Here is a 22,922-nt window from a genome sequence, read left to right as displayed (position 1 = left end):
TAGGGTCACGCTCATACAGCGGGTTCCGTTCCCGGCCATTGCCGGAAACCGAAAATCGGCGAAAAGCAGAACATAGCAATTGCTATGTCCACAGGCGATATTCCGTGTCTCCTACCCATTCTGCGCATGCGCAGACTCAGCCGTCCTCCTTCTGCGCATGCGCAAACTCAACCGCTTCCCCATTCTTCGCATGCGCGAACACGACCGCTCCCCCTTCTGCGCATGCGCAAACTCTGCCGCTCCCACTTCTGTGCATGCACAAACTCGACCGTCCCCCTTCTGCTTATGCATGGACATGGCGGCCCCCTTCTCGGTACCGCCGTATCAGCGGATCACCGAGAAGTGAAACGCCAAGAAGCAGGTCCAACTGTAAAAGAAACAAGTTTAAACCAATGTGGCTAAATAAACAGGTAGGGGAGGAAATGGAAAAGAAGAGGCAGGCATTTAGATTCTTAAAGTCAGAAGGAACAGAGGCATCATATCATAATTATAAGGAATGTAACAAAAGTTGTAAAAGAGCAATACAATTAACAGAAATTGAAAATGAAAAAAGGATTGCAATAGAAAGTAAGATCAAACCTAAAAAGTTCTTTAAGTACCTTAATTATTAAAAATGAGAAAACAAAATATAGGATCCTTTCAGTGTCATACAGTATGGGCAGGCACATTATTAGAGATAAGGAAAAAGCAGAGGTATTAAATAAATGCCTCGGTATTTACCACGGAGAAATCAATTGCAAAAATAGTACTAGAGGAGGAAGCCATGCCTACTATATTAACAAACAATTGGTTAACTGAGAAAGAAGTGAATAGGCGGCTTTATAAAATTTAAGTAAATAAAGCACCTGACTCCGATTGCATGTATCTAAGAGTTTTTAAAGAGCTAAATTCAGCAATAGCCAAATCATTACATTTAATATTCAATGGCTCAATTTCCCCAGGCTCAGTACCACAAGATTGGTGTAAAGCAGACATGGTGCCTATATTTATAAAGGGAGCTAGATCACAACCAGGGAATTACAGACCTGTAAGCCTGACATCAATAGTGGGGAAGCTACTTGAAGGTTTAGTATGGGATAATATTCAGGAATACCTAATGGATAACAAAATGATTAGTAATAGTCATCATTGATTTATGAAGGACAGGTCGTGCCAAACTAACCTTATTAGTTTATTTGAGGAAGTAATTAGGAATTTAGACCAGGGTAATGCAATTGATGTGGTATGCTTAGATTTTGCAAAGGCCTTTGGTACGGTCACATACAAGAGGTTAGTGTACAAAATAAAGGCATTTGGACTCGGTAAAAATATTTCCACCTGGATTGAAAACTGGTTGAAGGCAAGACAACAGAGAATTGTAATAAAAGGAAATCTTTCAGGTTGGGTTAAAGTTATGACTGGAGTAGCTCAAGGATCGGTACTGGGACCCCTGCTTTTTAACTTGTTTATTAATGACCTTGAGGTTGGTATATAGAGGAAAATCACCATCTTTACTGATGACACTAAATTGTGTAAGTAGTAAAATCAGAGCAGAATGTAATTTCTCTCCAGAAGGACTTGGAGAGACTGGAAACTTGTGCAGGTACAAATGGAAGATGAGGTTTAATACAGATAAATATAAGGTTATGCATTTGGGATACAAGAGTAAACAGGCGACTTACAAATTAGATTACTCCCTGGATCAACATGCTTCCCATGTTTACTTGTTTGGTATATCCCTGTATATTGGGTTGGATAGTTTGTTCAAAATTGCATTTATTAACTAGAACTGGAAAGTATGGGGGTCTGAAGAGTTGTTATCAGCAGCAGCAGCACAAAAAGCAAAGATCTCTTGGGTTCCTCACTATTTAAAACCTAAATGGTAACAGGGAACTGACAAAGTAGAAAAATGCATTAACTGAACTGACTTGCATTTGTCCCACATTAATCTTATAAAGATAATAATGGGTTTGCTGTACACAAGTTAAACGGTTTTCTGAGTAATAGCCAAAATCAAAATACTTTGATAGACACTGACCAGAAATAGATTATGTCCTATGCACTTAATGCAAATTTTTTAATTTTATTACCGTTTTATTAATGTTAATCCTTAATTATTTTCGAGGAATGGAGATTCTTTCAATAGTTTGATTATTCTGACATACTGTTTAGGTTTTAAAAGTTGATTACAGTTTGTGAGTAAAGACTAAGGGACTGATTCTGTACAGTATGTGCCAAAGCAAGAAATTTTGGGTGAAAACAGTTTGATCGTCTGCTTCGGCACATATAGAATTATCCCCTAAGCATAGGTTTGTGGAAATGGCGAATATTGATGCTGTACACAACACAATTGAACAATTATTAACAATCACACAATTAAAATACTGACACTAGTTAACCCAAGGGTTCTCAACTCCAGTCCTCAAGATCCCCCCCAACAGGTCAGGTTTGCAGGATATCCCGGTGAGCTGTTGGGGGGTCTTGAGGACTGGAGTTGAGAACCCCTGAGTTAACCTATTCATATAGTGGTGAGATGTGGGTAGACTAATTGATAAAACAACAAAATAACCTGGCGCCAAATAATGTCCAATGGTGATAGGTCCTGAGATAAAAAGCAGGGTGACAACGAGCGAAGGTGGATAGAGGTAAGTGTCCAACCGACATCAGGAAAAGTTCCAACAGAGCTCTACTCTGTGACGCTGGTGCTGTAGCCGGAATAGCCTGATGTCAATCACGGGGAAGCGCCGGTGGGGGAAGCAGGCTCACTGGAGTGCTCACGCCAACACCGCGTGGAGCTACTCCTCCTCCCTCACTGCGCCTCCTCTCCGCACGGCAGCTAGTGCACGCCCGCGCGCGTGTGCCGTGAAGTAAAAGGTACACGAACCTCGCCGCTCGATCACCGGATGAAACTGCAAGTCCTGCAAAGTACTGTAGGCAGTCCAGAGGGTGACTAATAGCACCCGCCCTACGTGTTTCGTAGAACTAATACTACTTCCTCAGGGGCTGAAATGCGTAGGGCAGAGAGGAGGAGCAGTGAGGGAGGAGGAGTAGCTCATCGCAGTGTTGGCGTGAGCACTCCAGTGAGCCTTCTTCCCCCACCGGCGCTTCCCCATGATTGACATCAGGCTATTCCGGCTACAGCACCAGCGTCACAGAGTAGAGCTCTGTTGGAACTTTTCCTGATGTCGGTTGGACACTTACCTCTATCCACCTCCGCTCGTTGTCACCCTGCTTCTTATCTCAGGACCTATCACCATTGGACATTATTTGGCGCCAGGTTATTTTGTTGTTTGTTCTGATTCTGTCTGTACAGGGCAGTAGTTACCAGGCAGCCTATTCTTATGTAAGAGTTTATCACTGTTTAAACACTTATTTATTTAATTGTAGACACTTTAGCGCTTTTTCACAGTATTTTTTGGATAGACTAATTGATAGTTGCATTTTGTTGCATATTTTGTTCCCAACATATGCACATGTGCAAAATATACTCAAATCTGTTTGTACAGTTACTATTTTAATCCACCTCCCCACAAATTGAATAGGTTAACTCATGTTGGTGGTATACTGTTTAAGGAGAGAAGCACAACAATAAAATATAGCGTCTGTATGTGTCCCTCTCTCTCCTACTCCTCCATTCGCTATAAAAAGAGAAAGTTTTCTCTTCTGATTGAGTTTTGAGAATGGTGCAATTGTGTTGATTTTTTGGTCGCAAGTGCAAAATATGTGAACAAACCAGGATTGGCGAAAAACTTTTGCAAATATGTGAAAATCGTACTAATTTCCCAAAGAGTCTGAGACATTTGCATATCTGTATTTGTGAGGTGGTAGCTATAAAGACTTACAAGTAATTTTTAGCTGTTATGCGAGACAAAATTCTGTGTTAGCTCTTTTGCTATGAAATTAGCTATGTTGATAGTGAAGAAAACATTAGGTGGCAGGAGACTAAAAACAATAGAAAATTAAAACTGATGGCTTATTTTATTATTTATTATTTATATTTAAGGAGGGATGAATGGTAGTGTTACCCACTTTGGTGGAATAGGGTCATCATATTTGGAAGGACATTTTAGGAGATCTATAGAATTGGTTAAACTTGTCCAATTTGCCTTTAAATATGACTTTGCACCAAAGGATTACACATCTACGTATCCATGAAGTGGGTCGTCATTCATGTTGGGCCAAACATTGTACTCCTGAGCTGAACTCCAGTAATAAATCATAAATACACAAAGGGAAAATAAATAATTAAAAGCCATAGCCTTCACATATATACAGTAATTACTTATATGAAGAGGAAAACTATTGTTCACAATATTCTAGCTAGAAAAATATACATATACTATGGATTCGACTATGTACCAGGCAAGGAAAATGTAGGTTTTCAAAAGAGGCCAACTTTTACATTTGTAATCTTAAATATAGTGCAGCACACATAGCCAGAACTGTACAGACTCATGACACCATATAAACTGCAAACACTATACAAAAAAATAAACTCAAGGCATTTTACATACATGAATACAGCACCACATACCATGCCTCTTTGTGTCTGCTGCTCTTCTCTATCCTCTCCTGTTATGTATGTCCCGTCTGCCTCTCTGTGCCTTCTTTCTGCGATGCTTTGCTGATGTCGCAAGATTACAGAAGGGACAGCCAGCTCAATTCCATGCTCTGCAGCTGACATGAAGGTAGGGAGTGGGCAGTGTTCACAAGATGCTGCAGTCCGCCCTCTTTAACCTGGCCACCCACCCCAAGAAACACAAACCCCATCTCCCCCCATACACCCCTAGCAGTGAAGTACACTGAAGATGATGAACATCCAGAGGCTGACAGACACCCAGGGATAACAGGTGACATTACAAACATTAAGAGGATTTAAGGAACACCATCCTTGCCCAAGCTCATACAGTGTCTGTGACCAAGAGAGGATATAATGGTTCTTAATCATAGGTAGTGAAACCAGTGTGCATAATTTCTGATATACTTATTGATTCTAAAAGTGTGGACTTATCATATATAATCCCCAATAATAGTAAATATGGTCCTATATGTTTTATCAGAAATTTTCTAAGCTGTACATAAGATCCCTTCCACCGTGGACCACAAGGTTTACGAACCTTTGGCATGAGGTTGCAAGCCAATGCAAACTTGGCCCTTTTGAAGTCGCGAAAAAGCCAATGCTAAATCAGGGTTTGCAGATTATTGGCCATGCATTATGTGAATGTGCATAGCAATTTCGTTTAATGTGATAATGTGTGAAATTCTCTAAAATCACTAGATTTGATTACAAAATGATCTAAAATCGCTATATTAGCTTAATGTTCAGATTTTGAATAGGGCAGACAGAACATGTTTCTCTCAATATCTGGCAATATTTCACGGAAACCGTACTAATTTGGCAATATAATTCGCCCTTTGAGGCAAAACAGTTAGCAGGGAATCGAATTTGTGAGGGGGAAAACACTTAAAATAATGTGAATGCATTTTGGAAAGTTTCACACAACTCTAGTGTCTCTATAGTATACAACCATAGAATGTCGGTTATCAATAGCATCTACACCAGGGCTGGCCATCTTCAGTCCTCTAGAGCTACCAACAGGTCAGGTTTTCAGGATATCCCTGATACAGCACAGGTGGCTCAGTCAAAGACTGGAGTTGGCTACCCCTGATCTATACTACTGTATGTTGTTTACAATTTTGATATGCCATAAAGGAGTAAGCCAAGCCATTTTTTTTGCTTCATTTTTTCCCCATTTTTGTTTAGTACACGATTAAAGCGGGGGACTCCAGAGCTAAACCACATTAATTTCAGCTCCGGGGACCCCCTACTTCCACAGCTACTTACCTCCTAAAGGGGTGCCGGTATCGCCTGCAGTTTTTATCCCCCCCCCCCCCATGTCCTTGGGCCAATAGGAAGCTGCACTCGGTGAGGTCATGGATTCCTATTGGCCAACAGGACCGGGAGCTTTGAAAAGTAGCCATATAGTGAACCCTGGAGTGGCTACTGGCACACACTACAAAGGAAAGTACCTCCGGAAGCAGGGGTCCCCGGAGCTGAAAGTAACGGAGTTCAGCTCCGGAGACACCCTAGTTCAATTCTGTATTTAAAAAAAGGGGGAAAAATGATTAAAACAATAAAACAGCTTGGCCTGCCTCCTTAATGATAAGCACGTTTTGGGTTATTTTCTAGTATATTTCTGTTTTAAACTTTGAAAATTAGTCCAATATACACAATTCAGTAGTCAATGTCCATCTCAACAGCTTGCATATATTGTACATAATCCAATATTTGTATAAATATTATATATACCTGTATGTATTTTTTTATGCATTATTTATTTATAACAACATTTATATACTGTAGTGCCCTTATCCAGGGCGTTGTACATTAGTTAGTAAAAACAAGGGTGGGACTACATATAGAATATTTCATGTGACGGGCATAGAGTAATTGTTAAGATGTTTTTGTTGTGGGCAGGAGTGGGAACATTATGGTAAGGCTATGGGTTAAGTGCATTGAGAGCTTGCTTGGTTGGTGGGCAGGAGTTGGGGTCACATCTCTGGATTTAGTTTTGTCAGTAACATTTTGATGGGTCTGACAGTGGGGACAGTGGAGGCAATTGGATCAGTGAGGTGGGTGACTTTGAAGGGTTTTGGAGAGACGTTAGGAAGGTTTAGGAAGGGGTCAGGGTAGGGGATGTCCTGGAACTAGATTCCATATTCCTCTGTCTTTCCTTTAGTTTATGGGATCCATTTCTCCCTTGTTTCATTGCCTGTCAGTTTCCCCTGTCCCAACAGCAACGCTGCATGTAGAATGCAACATTATTGCTACATGCTGTAGTTCCCTCAGACATTCTGTGAGTTGCCATAGCAGCCCCAGCCTTTCTCTCCAGAATGGGCTAGTCTGCCCCCCCTTCTGTTTGTTTTGAGATAGTCTTTCCCAAGGCTATTCCCTTTACCCACACTGCTCCTCACTTCCTTTTCACCCTGGACTCTGAGTGAGTAACTGCCTGCTATATACCCCAGCAAGGCCTTTTTGTTTTACACTGTCTCATCATTGATACACTGCACATCAGACAGAGAAGCCCTCTCTATCTACATTACATCACCAAGCACCTATCTCCCTGTGATTTCCCTCAATAAAATCAAGAAAGAGAAAAGGACTTGTTTGTGCTTTGGAAGAGGTGAGACATGAGTTAAGCTAACTGGAGTCATTCATACACCATTCGTGACCCTGGCTTCAGGATAGTAAAACAAAGACCTGTGTTAGTCAATCACACAGGAGCTACTACTCATAGACTTTATGCTATACAGAATAGTCTCTGGACAAGCAGCAGCTTCACACTGCCAGACAAGGCAGCAAGCCTTATACAGCAAACTGCACACAGCCTGCAGCCTTACAGATAAGCAAACTACCTTGCACACAAGGCAGCAGCCTTGCATACTGACAGTACAGCTTACACACAAACCTAATTGCCTTTCTCTGTCTGAGTTCACCCTCTGCAAAGCCCCATAGTGAGGATCCACCATCTCACCTACCCCTGCGCACGTCCCCACGGCCAGCGCCATCAAGGGCCACGCCACCGGACATCCGCCAGGACACGGGTCAGAGCCACCGGACACCTGTGAGTACAGCTACCCCTACGCTGCACGCTGCAGGACACCGCTCGGCATCATCTGAGACAGACGCCCATCGCTGACAAGGTAAAAGACCGCGCGCCACACGCACCGGCAAAAGGCCTACACACACCTACAGCATGGCAGAACTCAGAGCCTCACCAGACATCATGCAGGAAAGCGATCACTCAGACACAGAGACCGCTGCCCAACTGCAACAGGCGCAGGCAGGCGCAAGGCCCAAACGGGCAGTCACACTGACACAAAAGGCCCGCGAAAAATACGAAACTGACGTTGAAGCGCACCGCGCTAAACTAGAGTTGGCCTGGGAAACAACCACACTGGGAATACGCAATGTTACTAGTGTTGGCAACTATGCGCAACAGCTCGAGCAGGCAATAACGCAATTAAGGACTGATCACTCACGTTATCAAGAGCTGTCAGAGGCATACATTACTTACCTGACCAGGGCCAACACCAGCGAAAGCCTGCAAGAGACTTACAGAGTAACATTGACCTGGCACGAGACAGCCGCGTGCGTACCACTATCACGGAGGCTGAGAGTGGGAGAAAAGACCTTTTGCTGGAAACCGCATCGCAGCGCTCAGGCACATCCAGGCATTCTTCAAGGTCAGCAAGATCAGCGCAATCTAATGCGTCCAGCGCTAGTGCAAGCGCTACCAAGGCGCGAGCCACCGCAGAGGCCGCACGTGCCAGGGCCGAATACACTCAGAAAGAGGCAGTCATGAAACTAGAAAGGGCCCGCTTGGAAGAGGAGCAAACAGCCGCTGCCACCGCCGCTGCAGCCGCTGCCACCGCAGCCGCTGCCACCGCCGCTGCAGCCGCTGCCACCGCCACCGCCGCCGCAGCCGCTGCCACCGCTGCACGGAAAAAGGCAGAGGTGGATGTCAACCTAGAGGCCCTAAACCAAGAGAAGGAAGCCGCCGCCGCCATAGCCCAGGCTGAAGTCCTAGAAGCAGCCGCGAGACAGGACGGCGGGGACCAACTGTACAGAAGGATAGCCTCAGAGGATCCAGTCCAACGCACTGAAGACTACGTAAGGAGCCTCTTCAGCGTAAACACCAGCGCACCATCTCAACACGGAGGGAGTGACACCACAGACACCGAAGACTTGCTAGGTCCACGAGGAGAAGACGCTGCTCCGTCAATGGCACATGCAGCCTGGGATAGCCACAGCCGCAACAGTGATCCACACGCCAGCGCGCACACGGGTGCACTACAACAGGCTCGCCATCCAGGTACACCCACACGGGAAAACACAGGCCCTCACACGGACCAGCAGTCATCACGCGTCCACGCCAAGGAAGAGGCTACCGCACGGGCCCTCCCAGCAACTACCTCAGAACGGGACAAACACGCCGATGCCTCAGGCCTGACAGACATTGCCAAGTATATGATCCCCTGCGACCTGGTGCAAGCAGGGCTCATCTGCTTTGACGACCGCCCTGAGAACTACCGGACGTGGAAGTTCACGTTCAAAGACGCAATCAACAGCTTGGACTTCTCAGCAAGGGAAGAGCTCAACCTGCTATCCAAGTTCCTGGGGAACGAATCCAGAGAGCACGTGAATAGACTGTGGGCGGCAAACGCGCACTAACCCCAAGTAGGTCTTGACCTAGTGTGGGAAAGGCTAGAAGAATCCTACGGCAGCCCCGAAGCAGTCGAGGATTCGCTCTTCAAAAGAGTCGACAGTTTCCCCAAGATCACAACTAAAGACTACTCGAAGTTACGAGAGCTTGGTGACCTGCTGCAAGAACTGGAGTTCGCAAGGAAAGACCATTCCTTAATAGGTCTCAACGTCCTAGACTCAGCCCGTGGATTGAGACCCATCCTGGAGAAGCTACCCTTCAACCTCCAAGAAAGGTGGATTTCACAAGGTTCCAAATACAAAAGGGAGAAGCAAGTCGTCTACCCCCCATTCTCAGTTTTCTTGAGCTTCATTCGCGAAGCAGCAAAGACGAGGAACGACCCCAGCTTCATCTTAGGGGCGCAGACCACATCCAGCGCCAGCCACCCGAGGAACGAAAGGTCAGCAACGAGATACAAGGACTCCAGAACACCCATCTCGGTCCACAGGACGGACGTGCCCCCTACGACCCACGCGAGTCCCGGCCAGGCGGCCGACAGGAGCAAGAAAACAAGGGACCTCAACAAAGAATGTCCTATTCACAAAAGGCCGCACCCGCTTAACAAGTGTGTCGGATTCAGAATGAAACCCATAGAGGAGCGAAAGAACTTACTCAGGGAATGGGGAGCTTGTTTCAAATGTTGTGCCTACACAACTCATTTATTCAAGGACTGCAAAGAAGCTATGAAATGCACAGAGTGCGATAGCGACAGGCACATAGCCGCTTTACACCAAGAAGCGATGAAGCCCAAAGCAAGCAAGGCCCCTAACCCCCCGACAAAGCAGGGCGGTGAGGAAGAGGTGGGAGATACATCCCCCACGACATCGGTAGCGTCCAAATGCACAGAAGTATGCGGAGAAGGGAACAACGTCAGATCTTGCTCAAAAATATGTCTGGTAGCTGCGCACCCAGAGGGACAACCCCAAAGAGCTAGAAGGATGTACGCGATCATCGACGACCAGAGCAACCGATCACTGGTCAGGTCAGAATTCTTCGACATGTTCAATATTCAAGACAGTGCTTCTCCTTACACTCTCAGAACGTGCGCAGGGCGAATGGAGACTACAGGGAGAAGAGTGAATGGCTACACCATATGCTCAATAGACGGCAAAGTGAGCATGCCCCTTCCCACACTCATCGAGTGCAATCACATGGCAGAAGATAGGAGTGAGATCCCCACACCAGACGTGGCGCGACACCATCCCCATCTAAAAGCTATTGCCGATCGTATCCCACCACTAGACGAAGGCGCCCAGATCTTGCTGCTACTTGGCAGGGACATTATGAGAGCACACAAGATCCGCGAACAGCGAAACGGGGACCACAACGGCCCAACCGCTCAAAGGCTCGATCTAGGATGGGTGGTAGTGGGAGAAGTATGCATAGACAGAATACGAGGACCCGACAACGTAGGCACCCTACGAACAAACTTGTTGGAGAACGGACGCGCATCCCACTTCAAACCCTGTCCGAACCACTTCCAGGTCCACGAGAAGCTCGAGATCAAAAGGAACTATGGAGACGCACCTGTGGCAGGAAAACACCCCAATGGCCTAGGAGGTACAGTGTTCCAAACCACAAAAGACGATGACAAACAGGCACCATCAATGGAAGATAAGGAATTCTTGAGGTTAATGGATAAGGAGCTCTTCAAGAACGGTTTAGGCAGTTGGGTGGCCCCACTACCATTCCGCTCGCCAAGAAGACGCCTTCCAAACAACAGAGACCAAGCCATGTCTCGACTCGCTTCGCTTCTCCGTAACCTAAAATCTTCCACAGTGGCCATGCAGAGTCGGCGCCCCCACTGAAAGAAGGTGAAGAATGCTGGTACCTCCCGTCGTTTGGCGTCTACCACCCCCAGAAACCTGGCCAAATTCGAGTGGTGTTCGACTCCAGTGCTCAGCATCAGGGAGTCTCCCTAAACGATGTTCTCCTCACCGGGCCGGATCTGACGAACAGTCTTCTGGGAGTGTTGATCCGCTTCCGCAAGGAGCCAATCGCCATAACAGCAGACATTCAACAGATGTTCCACTGCTTCCTCGTGCGAGAAGACAACCGTAACTACTTAAGATTCCTGTGGTACCAAGACGACGACATAGAAAACAAAGTCACGGAGTACCGCATGAAAGTACATGTCTTCGGGAACAGCCCATCACCTGCGGTGGCTGCCTACGGCCTCAGAAGAACGGCCCAAGACGGAGAAGCAGAGTTCGGGAAAGACGCCAGGAACTTCGTCGAAAGAGACTTCTATGTGGACGACGGATTAAAATCAGTGCCCACCGAAGAAGCCATAGACCTACTCAAAAGGACACAAAAGATGTTAGCAAATGCCAACCTAAGACTGCACAAAATAGCTTCCAACAGTGCCATGGTGATGAGGGCGTTCCACGCAGATGATCAAGCAAACGATCTCAAGAATTTGGATCTGGGGACCGACACGCCCCCCATACAGCGGAGCCTGGGGATAAGCTGGAATCTTAAAACAGATACCTTTACGTTCCAGGTAGCCATCGAAGAAAAACCCTACACACGTCGCGGAGTCCTGTCCACCGTTAACAGTCTTTACGATCCGCTAGGATTCGTGGCTCCTGTCACTATACAAGGGAAGTCTCTCCTCAGAGAAATGTCCTTCAAAAACAGGAATGGGACACCCCACTACCCCCAGAAAAACGGAAAGAGTGGGAGACGTGGAAGCACTCCTTGAAGGCCCTTGAGCAACTTCAGATCCCATGCCCCTACTCACCTGTATCTCTCACCGCCGCACACAGCAAAGAGCTTTGCGTATTCTCAGGTGCCTCCACAAAAGCTATAGCAGCGGTCGCCTACCTCAAAACCACGGATGTGGGTGGAAGTAACCACATCAGGTCCATCCTTGGCAAGGCTAAGCTGGCGCCACAACCCGACCATACTATACCCAGACTCGATCTATGTGGTGCAGTGTTAGCGGTAGAACTGGCAGAGCTCATCGAGAACGAGATGGATAGCAAACCAGATGCCGTTAGATTCTACACGGACAGCAAGGTGGTGCTGGGATACATATACAACCAGAAAAGGAGATTCTACGTATACGTAGCTAACCGTGTAGAAAGAATCCGGAAGTCAACCCAACCAGAACAATGGCACCACGTGCCCACAGATCAAAATCCCGCAGATCACGCCACCAGATCAGTACCCGCATCTCAACTGCAGAACACTTCGTGGCTTACAGGACCAACGTTTCTTGCGCAGCCCGCGGAAACAACACCAAACCCAGTTGACGACTTCGAACTCGTGGATCCCGAGAAGTATACGGAGATAAGGCCCCCAATAGTATCCGCGTTACTCACCAAAGTATTGCGCAAAAACGCGTTTGGATCACATCGATTCCATCGCTTCTCAAGGTGGACAGCCCTCCTGCGAGCAGTAGCCCATCTCAGGCATATAGCCTCCTCCTTCCGCCAAACACCAGATGGTAAAACCACAGGCTGCCACAGCTGGCACATCTGCACAGAGCTGCGCACCGTGGAGGAAGTCACAAGGGCTAAGGAAACTGTTCTCAGTCATGTTCAGAGGGAAACGTATGCGGAAGAGATCAATTGCATTCGCAGAGGGAAGAGTGTTCCCAAAAACAGCCCACTTTGGAAGTTGAATCCCTTCAGCGACAATGACGGCCTCATGAGAGTAGGAGGCCGCCTCAACAAGTCCCAACTGAGCAGGGAGGAAAGCAATCCTCTTATCATCCCTGGCCGGCATCACATCGCTACCTTGTTGGTACGCTACTACCACGAACAAGTCATGCACCAGGGACGACATTTCACCGAAGGCGCTATTAGGGCGGTGGGCATTTGGGTCGTTGGCATGAAAAGGTGCGTGGCCAGTAATCTCCACAAATGTGTTAGGTGCCGAATGCTGCGGGGCAAAAGCCAAGACCAAAGGATGGCAGATCTACCTATCGACAGACTTAATACGGAACCCCCCTTTACCTATGTAGGACTCGATGTATTTGGGCCCTGGATGGTCATCTCACGTACAACTAGAGGCGGACTAGCAAACAGCAAACGATGGGCGGTACTCTTCACCTGCATGAGCACGCGAGCTATACACATCGAGACTATAGAATCTATGGATGCTTCAAGCTTCATAAATGCCCTCAGAAGATTCTTTGCAGTCAGAGGACCAGTTAAACATATACGCTCCGATTGTGGCACCAATTTCGTTGGAGCGTGTAAGGAATTACAAATAAACACTAAAAATAATAGAGACAATAGTATCCAAAGATACTTGCGCGACCAAGAGTGCACGTGGACATTCAACCCTCCTCACTCCTCTCACATGGGCGGAGCATGGGAACGCATGATTAGGGTAGTCCGGCGTATCTTGGACTCTATGATGCTAAAAACCGACCTGACTCGACTCACGAAGTGTTAACCACATTCATGGCCGAAATATCAGCGATAATTAATGCTAGGCCCTTGATTCCAGTGTCAACAGATCCAGAATCGCCAAGTATTTTGACACCAGCAATGCTGCTAACCCAGAAGGTAGGGAACATCCCCACCCCAGTCGAAGGGTACAACTCTAAGGATATGTACAAACAACAGTGGAGACAGGTGCAGCACTTGGCTAACACGTTTTGGGATCGCTGGAGACGCGAGTATCTAGTGACACTCCAAGAACGCCATAAATGGCAAACGGTTAAACCGGATATCCAAGTAGGAGACGTGGTTCTGTTGAAAGACAAACAGGTAACAAGAAACGAATGGCCCATGGGACTTATTGTCAAAACCATCCCAAGCGAAGATGAAAGAGTCCGTAAAGTGGAAGTTCGGGTCACCCAGAACGGGGTCGTTAAAACCTTTTTGAGACCTATCACAGAGACAATCCTCTTAATGTCTAAAACGGACTATAATAATGAAGAACTGGCTACCAGTTCTATGGACTCTGAGAGACATTGTGGTGCATCAAGCTAACCTAGAGCTGTGCATTCACCTACCTTACCGAGAAGGCAAGGACCTTGATACCAGTGATACCGGCCGGTGTCACATTGCTATGTGGACATGAACTCTTGCATCATTTCAGAATGTGATGTTATTCTTTTATGTTGCATTGCACATATGTTCCACATACACCTAAAATAGTGGTATCTCCAGATACCAGACGGGGAGTGTCCTGGAACTAGATTCCATATTCCTCTGTCTTTCCTTTAGTTTATGGGATCCATTTCTCCCTTGTTTCATTGCCTGTCAGTTTCCCCTGTCCCAACAGCAACGCTGCATGTAGAATGCAACATTATTGCTACATGCTGTAGTTCCCTTAGACATTCTGTGAGTTGCCATAGCAGCCCCAGCCTTTCTCTCCAGAATGGGCTAGTCTGCCCCCCCTTCTGTTTGTTTTGAGATAGTCTTTCCCACGGCTATTCCCTTTACCCACACTGCTCCTCACTTCCTTTTCACCCTGGACTCTGAGTGAGTAACTGCCTGCTATATACCCCAGCAAGGCCTTTTTGTTTTACACTGTCTCATCATTGATACACTGCACATCAGACAGAGAAGCCCTCTCTATCTACATTACATCACCAAGCACCTATCTCCCTGTGATTTCCCTCAATAAAATCAAGAAAGAGAAAAGGACTTGTTTGTGCTTTGAAAGAGGTGAGACATGAGTTAAGCTAACTGGAGTCATTCATACACTATTCGTGACCCTGGCTTCAGGATAGGGGATATCATGGGCGTTCGGGAGGATGATGTGAGGGAGGGGTTGGAATAAAAGGAGGTTAACAGGGGAACATGGAATGCAATGGAGAAGAGATGAATTTTGAGTTGGCTTCTGAATACTCCAATACTGATTAGTAACTCTAATAGCCGTCCCATGACATTTACCAATCAATTGTTCTTTAATGCTGTCATTTATGTTGTCACCACAACCCCAGTGCCATTTACTACAGCTGTTTATCAAGCTGTTAAGATGTATAAAATTGAATTCATTGGGTTAGCATGTTGTTATTGGTAAAAATATGTAATTAACACTGAAAGCTCTCTGCTAATGTTGCCAGAACAGCAATTACAATGTCACTTGGCATAATTACAAATCACATTTTCATGATTCTGATCATGTACTGTATGTGATTTGAAAAGGTTTTTAAAGTAGCAGTTCCACTTACTCTGCAACTTGTAGTTATATATTTAACTACATTTAATTTAAGGATTGTCAATGCTGTGTGACTCATATATTACAAATAGAGCAATTAAAGTACTAATTGAGAATAACTGTGAGAAACCAAAATCACAACATCCTTCTGTGGTTGCTCCTGCATATTATATCTAAGGTTGTGACATAGTACAAGAATACAATTTCTATGGCAAAAGTATTAAAAATGGTAATACAGCATCTTGAAAAAGGTTAAATGAAAACAAAAATGCTGAGGATGCATTAGCATCTGATATGTCTGATATTTTAAATGCCCCTGCTGTAGGTAGTCATAAGTAAAGTTTGGAATTTCCTCCCATTGGATGCTCTCCTCTTTGGGCAAGTATATTAGGGTTCTTATAAGTTTCTTAATAATTTTACAGTTCCATAAATGCTGTATTAACACATTCACTTAAAGAGTAACGCCTATGGCATGAAAGAATATGATACAAAAGTCTCTGGCAGGCTCGGTTTTTAAGTACCAATGAGCTTTAGGTACAGTCAATTAATTGACTTCAGTTGATAGTGCTGATAAACATTTGCAAACTTAGTGGTACTCAAACAGAATTTAGTGATGCTTTTACACATCTGTTTATTATAATCACAGATTCTCAATACCAATTAGAATACAGCTCATGTAGCGGTCATCAGCTCATGTAGCGGTCAGCTAACACTGTTCCCCTTTGTATCTTAAACTTTTGGTTGTCCACAGACGTAGCTACTACAACTATCAAGTCTGGCACGCCAGGGACCCCATATCGTAGTAGCAGGTTATCAACATCACACAGCTACAAAACTGGGGATTTATAGAGGAAACATTACCATGACTGTTTAAAAGTGTTTTGTCTGGTACATATTCAATGCATTACTGGTGGAAAAAAGCAGTACCAAATTTGTAAAAGACTAGAAAAAAATTGTTTTATATTTACAGTAATTTTATTTTCCTGGAGAGTCCACCCATTGCAGTGTGCACCCACGGGTTAAACTTCACCCTACACCTGAGATAGGACAGAAAAACTGTCCCCTGTGGGAGGACTATAAATATGCCCATCTTTCCTACCTAGGAAGTCTTATGATACAAAAGCTGAAATACACAATGTAGACATGTTAATTAGTATACAAACAAACGTTATTTGGGTTAAAACTGGTGCGCACTGCCATGAATGGACTATCTAGGAAAATAAAATTACGGTAAATCTTAAACAATTTTCTCTTTTCCTGGTTGTTTCCATGGCAATGGTCAACAATGGGACTTGCCAAAGTAGTGTCTGCGAAAAAGGGGAGGTTCCAAATAATTACCACAGAAACCGTATAACAGTAAATCAAAGTTTCTTTATTGAGCAGAGATAATGGGCTGAATGATTTTTCTGCCAAAGCATGGGTCTAATGAGGCATTTACATCTACAAGATAGTATAGGTGTGAATAGAAGTCCAAACTGCTGCCTTGCATAACGCTGCAGGAGAATACCTTTGCCACCCAGGATGCGGCCATTGCCCTTGTAGAATGTGCTTTGACCTGCTTTGGAGCTGGTTTCTTCTGGATGTTGTATGCTTTTTTGATAGCCATTACGATCCAATGGCTTTTTGTCACCTTTGAGGCGGCTTGGAACTTCTTTCTCCCATCAGAAGCACAAATAATGTATCTGATTTCCTGAAATTGTTTGTTCTGGCAAGATACTTTATTATGAAATAGATTAATCAGACCGCTTACCTTTTCATTAGTCCTTAAAAAAATTCACAGGCAGGTGCATGGAGGTAATTTACATATACCTCACAGATTTAACCCAAAAGAAAGGGTCAGAAAGAGACCCCACAAGAATGCACTCAATACCAATATGCTCTGTTCTGGCACAAATACTGTAGCCTATTAATAGATACCTTCTAGAGGTCAATAACATAACCTGTGAGGGGTAGGGGAAATAAAATCCAAAATAATAAATTATTATTTATGTCAAATAATTCATAGTGTAGTTAAAAAAAATCGCTAAAAAAAAATTGATAAAAAAAAAAACGTAGTGGAGTAGTAATAGAGAACTAGATTTATATAGATAAATGATCCTATCATGTAGTCTTATTGCTCTCTAATACTGATATCCACTTAAATAAGCATATAAATAATATTGACTATATGTATATCGTATAATAACTCAGCAGTTGCTAAATCCCTAAATGACACAGTATAAACAAATTGTCATATCAGGATCCAGCAATATGGCAGCATATTTATATATATGTATATATATTTACAATAAGACACTAGAATTTTTTTTGTTTTTTATTGATTTTTTAACTACACTATTATGATTTATTTGACATAAAAATAAAAATTTATTATTTTGGATTTTATTTAACCTACCCCCCACAGGTTATGTTATTGACCTCTAGAAGGTATCTATTAATAGGCTATTTGTGACAGAACACTGAGCATATTGGCATTGAGTGCATTCTTGTGGGGTCTCTTTCTGACCCTCTTTTGGGTTAAATCTGTGCACAATCTGTGATACTTTATTAGACATCTTACTACATTCAGTGTATGCAATACACATTCCATATCATTTGGAGGATTCTGACAGAATTAAGGCAAAATCAATTCCTGATGAAGATGGAAGGCTGATATGACCTTTGGTAGAAATTGCTGGACTGGTCTTAGGATGACATTGTCCTGGACTATAAGGACTGGCTCCTTTATGGACAGTGCTTGCAACTCACTAATTCTGCGTGCTGATGTTACTGCTATTAATAGTACAATTTGAAGTGTTAAATTCATGTCTAAACCTTGTTGAAGTGGTTCAAAGGGAGCTCCTTTCAATGACTGCAGGACTTAGGGTAAATCCCAGGTGGGAATTGGATTCTTAAATCCAATTAATATCGGTCAGATGTTCCTGTGCCCAGGCAATAATGAGGAATACTTCCTGTAGAAGAACTGTACTTCTTGTCTCCCCCTCGTTTCCTTACATACGTTATTGCTGTTTAGTTGTCTAGCCGAATTTTGAGGCTGTTTCCATTTAGTTATAATTAGAGGTGATTTATTGCCAGCATTATTGCTCTCAACTCCAGAATATTTGTGGTATACTGTGACACCTGGTAGGCCACTTTCCCTGTGCTACATTGGTGCTGAGTTGAGAACCCTAGCCTGTGCCACTTGCATTGGTCGTGAGCATGAGCCAGACCTGGTCTTGTAGAGAACAACCTCATTTTAGGTTGATGTCGTGTTCCAACCACAGTAGAAGTTCTCTTATACTTTATGGAAGCGATATTGACACAAGTGGGTCATTTGTCTGACTGTCACACGGTTTTAGAAATTTTGCTGGAAAATCTTCATGTGCCATCTTGTCAATTTTGCCACTTGAATGGTTGCGGAGAGCATGCCAATGATACTCATTCATTGCCAGGATGGCAGCTCATTGCTGGATCTGGTTGACCTCATCATCTTTTAGTTTTTTGTGGAGAAGAAAAGCCATGCCTTTCCGAGTATCGAATTGCACCCCTAAAAATCTTACATTTTGTGTTGGAATTAAGTGAATTTTTTTTAGAAGTTTACAAACCAACCATGCTTTGCCAAGAAATCTAGCACTTTTGTTAATTGTTGGAGCAACCGGGACTTGTCTTGTGTCTTTATTAAAATGTGAAGATGTGTTTCTCCCTTGCTTCACTACCTGCTATTACAGTATTCTTTGACTTCCTGGTCCGTTATCCTGGCTTGCCTCTGATTTCCCTCTCCCTGCTGTTGCCCTGACACTAGTCCTTTTCACGATTCTCTTGTTTGATGCCTGCCCTGACCCCGGTTCATCCAACATTTCTCCTGCTTGCTGCCTTGACCCTGGCTTGTCTGACTACCTCTTTTGACTGCTCCTCCTGGAAATTCTCATCTTCCTGTTGCACCGCTGATCAGGACTCCTTACTCCAGCTATCTGTGTTACCCCAAATGTTTCTACACTACTGACTCTCCCCGTGGATATTCCCACTGAGCCTGATACTTGTCATTAATTCTTTTACATTTCTTTTTAATACGTGAGTGGTCTGTCTGTCTTTTAGCCGTCAAGATGTGTTGAATTTTGGTCTCCCTGGTATCTTCCTGAATTTGAGACAATAACCTTTGAGAACTATACTGTACACCCAAGCATATGCAAAGGTTCGGGCCCAAACCTCCCGAAAAAAATAAAGCCTTCCTCCGACCAGGGTTGCCTAAGCGGATCTCGTTTTATGCGAACCTGCCAGTCACTCTGTACGGGGAGCCACGTCATGTTGGGCCACGAAAAAGAGAGATCTGGGCACAGCGCTAGATGGATTCCCTCGAATACCCTCTTCCAGGTCTATATGATCTCATATTCTGGACATTGGTTCTCTCGTTGGCTGAATTTTCAAATCTCTGTCTTCTTTCTTCCAGTGAAAAAATACTCTTTCCTCCTGAAACCTTCTCTAATTTTTTCCCAAAAAGGTGTTGACCTTCCAAGGGAATGACAAATAGATTTGTTTTAGATGCATGGTCTGCTTGCCAAGGTTGTAGCCAAAGTGCCCTCCAAGCTGCTATGTACAAGGCCAAAGATCTCACTGCCAGCTTTAATTAATCCAATGACACTTTGTATATGAACTCTGCTGCTAGCTTCAGTTCAGAGAATGCCTTGATGATCTAAGATCTTCTGATAAGTTTCTCTAGAGCCTTTTCTATGTTTGTAATCCATACCCCTTCCATGCGCCTGTCCATTGCGTCCGGAAATTAGGCTGCATCATTCACTGGTAACGTCATATGTCTCATGAATCTAGAGATCGCGGCATCCACTTTAGGAGGTAAATCCCTGGCTTCCACATCTTATTTCTCAAATGGGTTCATCCTGGTAAATTTTCTGAACATGGATACTCTCTTGTCTGACTGTATTCATTAATTGTTGATTATTTCCTTTACAATGTTGTGCGCAAAATATTCTCTAGGCTTTTTTTGGAGGCCTTTGAAAATACCAGCCTTCAGTTCTGTAGAGACGGGCTCGTTTGCTACGTGCACAACTTCACTTATGGCCTTAATGAGAGGCTCAATTAGCTCCAAATCAAACGCCAAATATAGTCATTATCTGATGTCTCAATGGCTCTTATTCTGTATGGTGTTGTGACGGTAGTGGGTAACCAGGCTATACAATAAAGGTTACGCCCATCTGGTTACCCCTGAAACCGTGGGGTCCCTGGCAGCTACACAGCACCATAAGGCTGGAGCCAGGTAACATAACATGCAAAAGTTAAAGTGTCCCCTGCTTTTCCACTTTTCATGTTCCCTTTGCCGCAGAATCATGAAACTTTCTGTGAGTAAGTTTTAGGTGGGATATTTGGGTCGAAATGCAGTTGTTTTGTTTGCAGTTTGGGTGCCAAAGATACCGGTAGTCCCCTAATTCTCCCCAGCGTGCAGGCATGATTTGCCGGTACGGGGTTGAGTTACACCGGGGCTGCCCAGTGTCCCCCAGACTGTTTTCGAGTCTAGATATCCCAGTCCTATGTTCCGCATAGATATGGGTCTCCCCAAGTCATACATGTATTAAAATATGTTTTACAATGTTTTGTGCATTTACTATAAATGTCTATTCAGTCAGCCCGGGGATTCATAAAGGTGCCGGGAAGTGCGGCAGAATGTCAGCACGTTTCCCATTGGTCAATTCATATGTCCCACCCACGGTGCATCCTGAGACAGCTTGGCCCGCCCCCTCCTCTGAAGTCAGCAAAAGGACGAGCCCCTATTCCTATTGGCCTGGCGGGGAGGAATTTCCACACTCTGATTGGTCGCTCCTCCTACTTCCATGCTGAACATAGAACAGCGGAAGGTATGTAAGGAGAAGCCCTAGTCAGAGAACCAGACAATCCTGTGACTTGGGCCGGTGATGCAAAGGCGGGCTTTTCAAAGTTGCTCTGTTACGAATAGCAGAGCAACCAGCTTCATTTTTGCAGCTAAGAAAGCCTACCTAGCTTAGGCTAAGTCAGACGCGAGGTCCAAATTCTCATTTTAGAACGTAGAGGTCGTGGCTTGAGCTTCTAGCCAAAAAGAGGATCAGGATGCCCGGGTGGATATCCCGGTCTGGGTAAGTCTTCCGAAGCAAGCGCCCTGCACTTATTTTAGCCTAGTTTTCACCCCAGGGCCCCAGCAAGTGTGCTATTTGTCTGTATTTTGTGTATTCATTGTGTGTATGCGGGTTTACCCGAATAAACTACATCCTATTCCACTACTGTGTTTTGCCTAGTGAATGATCCCGGTATAAAAGTGTTAAAAGTCCTGGTCTCCCGTGACAGGTGTGATAAGTGGGGATGATGTGCTATCTCATAAAGCCACATTGACTTTAATGGGTCTTTTCCTACGATAGCACGTCATCTGCGCTTATCACACCTTACAGAATAAGCCGCAATATCTGCCTCAATGCTGCAGAATTGATCCTCTTCTGAAAGAGTCTTTCAGTCCTTAACTTGCAGACGTGTAGGATGTCACCTCAGACATTGGGTCCACAGGGTCCTTTGTTGTTCCTTGAGGCAGTCCTCACAGAACTTCTTTTTCTCTTGTGCCATTTTTTCACAGGCAGTGCAATATTTAGTTTTTCTAGCAACTTTTTTCTTAAGGCCGCGTCCAGGGTGAAGCTGCTCAGTGCGATCAACCACATTGCGATAATGTGTTGGTCCAGAGTGCGTGGGCACGTGCCTGTGAGTGCTTTGCGCTCGGCTGCTTGCCAAGACAAATATTTTCAGCAAACCACTCACGTAACGTCATAGGCACGCCCCCCCCCCATGTGCGCAACCAGCTGGACAGGAATCGCACGGGCAACATGAGCATGCTCCTCACTCTGGATGAGGCCTAATAGGGGGCTCAGTAGCCATTTTAACTCCATCTTCTTTGGGCTGTATACCTACAGCACTGATAAACTGTTAAATTGTAGCCATCTCTCTTAGAAAAACAAAAGAGCAAAAAACAGCAACCACTAACTAACTACCTTGGGCTTACCTTGTATTTTTAGGAATTGCACCTTTTGTTGAACCAGCATTCATTTCAAGCAAGTTGCTAGACTAACTAGCAGGTTTGTTTTGGCAGGCTTTACAGCTTCTGGACAGTCCTTCCAGTGTTTGTGCAATTACCCCAGCATTTCTGTAGGCTCCTTTGAGTGTCGTGTAGGATAATTGGGACACTCCCTCTAATAAAAGTTGATATGCCTAATAAAGAGAATATTGGAATACAAGCACAGAAAAAAGCCAAATGGTATAATACTGGCCCAATTGTTTGTTGCTGCTCAAACCCAAGGGGATCTTCCCGCAATCCTCGTTAGACGAAAGAAAACAGAATAAGGGGAGTTTATTCATTTAAAATAAGAGTAACAAGTTACTCACATATAAAAAAAAAACACGCCTCCAGTACATGTAGTCGCTTCCAGCACTTAGACACAGTGCACTCCTGCTCCCGCGTCTGGTCGAGAGGACTGGGTCCAGAGCGCTCGGAGGAACTACGGTGGCTGCCAGAGATCCAAAAGCTCAACGTCTTAGCTCAAACTACAC

General features: G+C 44.6%; 1 protein-coding gene across 5 annotated transcripts in view; it reads right to left on the bottom strand.

The window, feature by feature from the left end:
• NALCN (sodium leak channel, non-selective) overlaps nucleotides 1–22,922 on the bottom strand; it is a 617,081-nt gene that overhangs the window by 564,496 nt on the left and 29,663 nt on the right. For 2 of the 5 annotated variants that reach the window (XM_075590764.1, XM_075590763.1), the window contains exon 2: nucleotides 4,514–4,656. The exons of 1 other annotated variant lie outside the window; for it this stretch is intronic. Coding sequence is in view for 3 of the 4 variants with exons in the window: in XM_075590763.1 (XP_075446878.1) it covers nucleotides 4,514–4,516 (3 nt within the window). In the remaining variant the exon portion in view is untranslated. The remainder of the gene's footprint in view (nucleotides 1–4,513; nucleotides 4,657–22,922) is intronic. 2 more of the 5 variants (XM_075590765.1, XM_075590766.1) reach the window with 2 other exon arrangements.

Source organism: Ascaphus truei, chromosome 3 (assembly GCF_040206685.1).
Source record: "Ascaphus truei isolate aAscTru1 chromosome 3, aAscTru1.hap1, whole genome shotgun sequence".
Taxonomy (NCBI): domain Eukaryota; kingdom Metazoa; phylum Chordata; class Amphibia; order Anura; family Ascaphidae; genus Ascaphus; species Ascaphus truei.
Note: the sequence above shows the minus strand (reverse complement) of the source record. Positions and strands in the feature narration are given on the sequence as shown.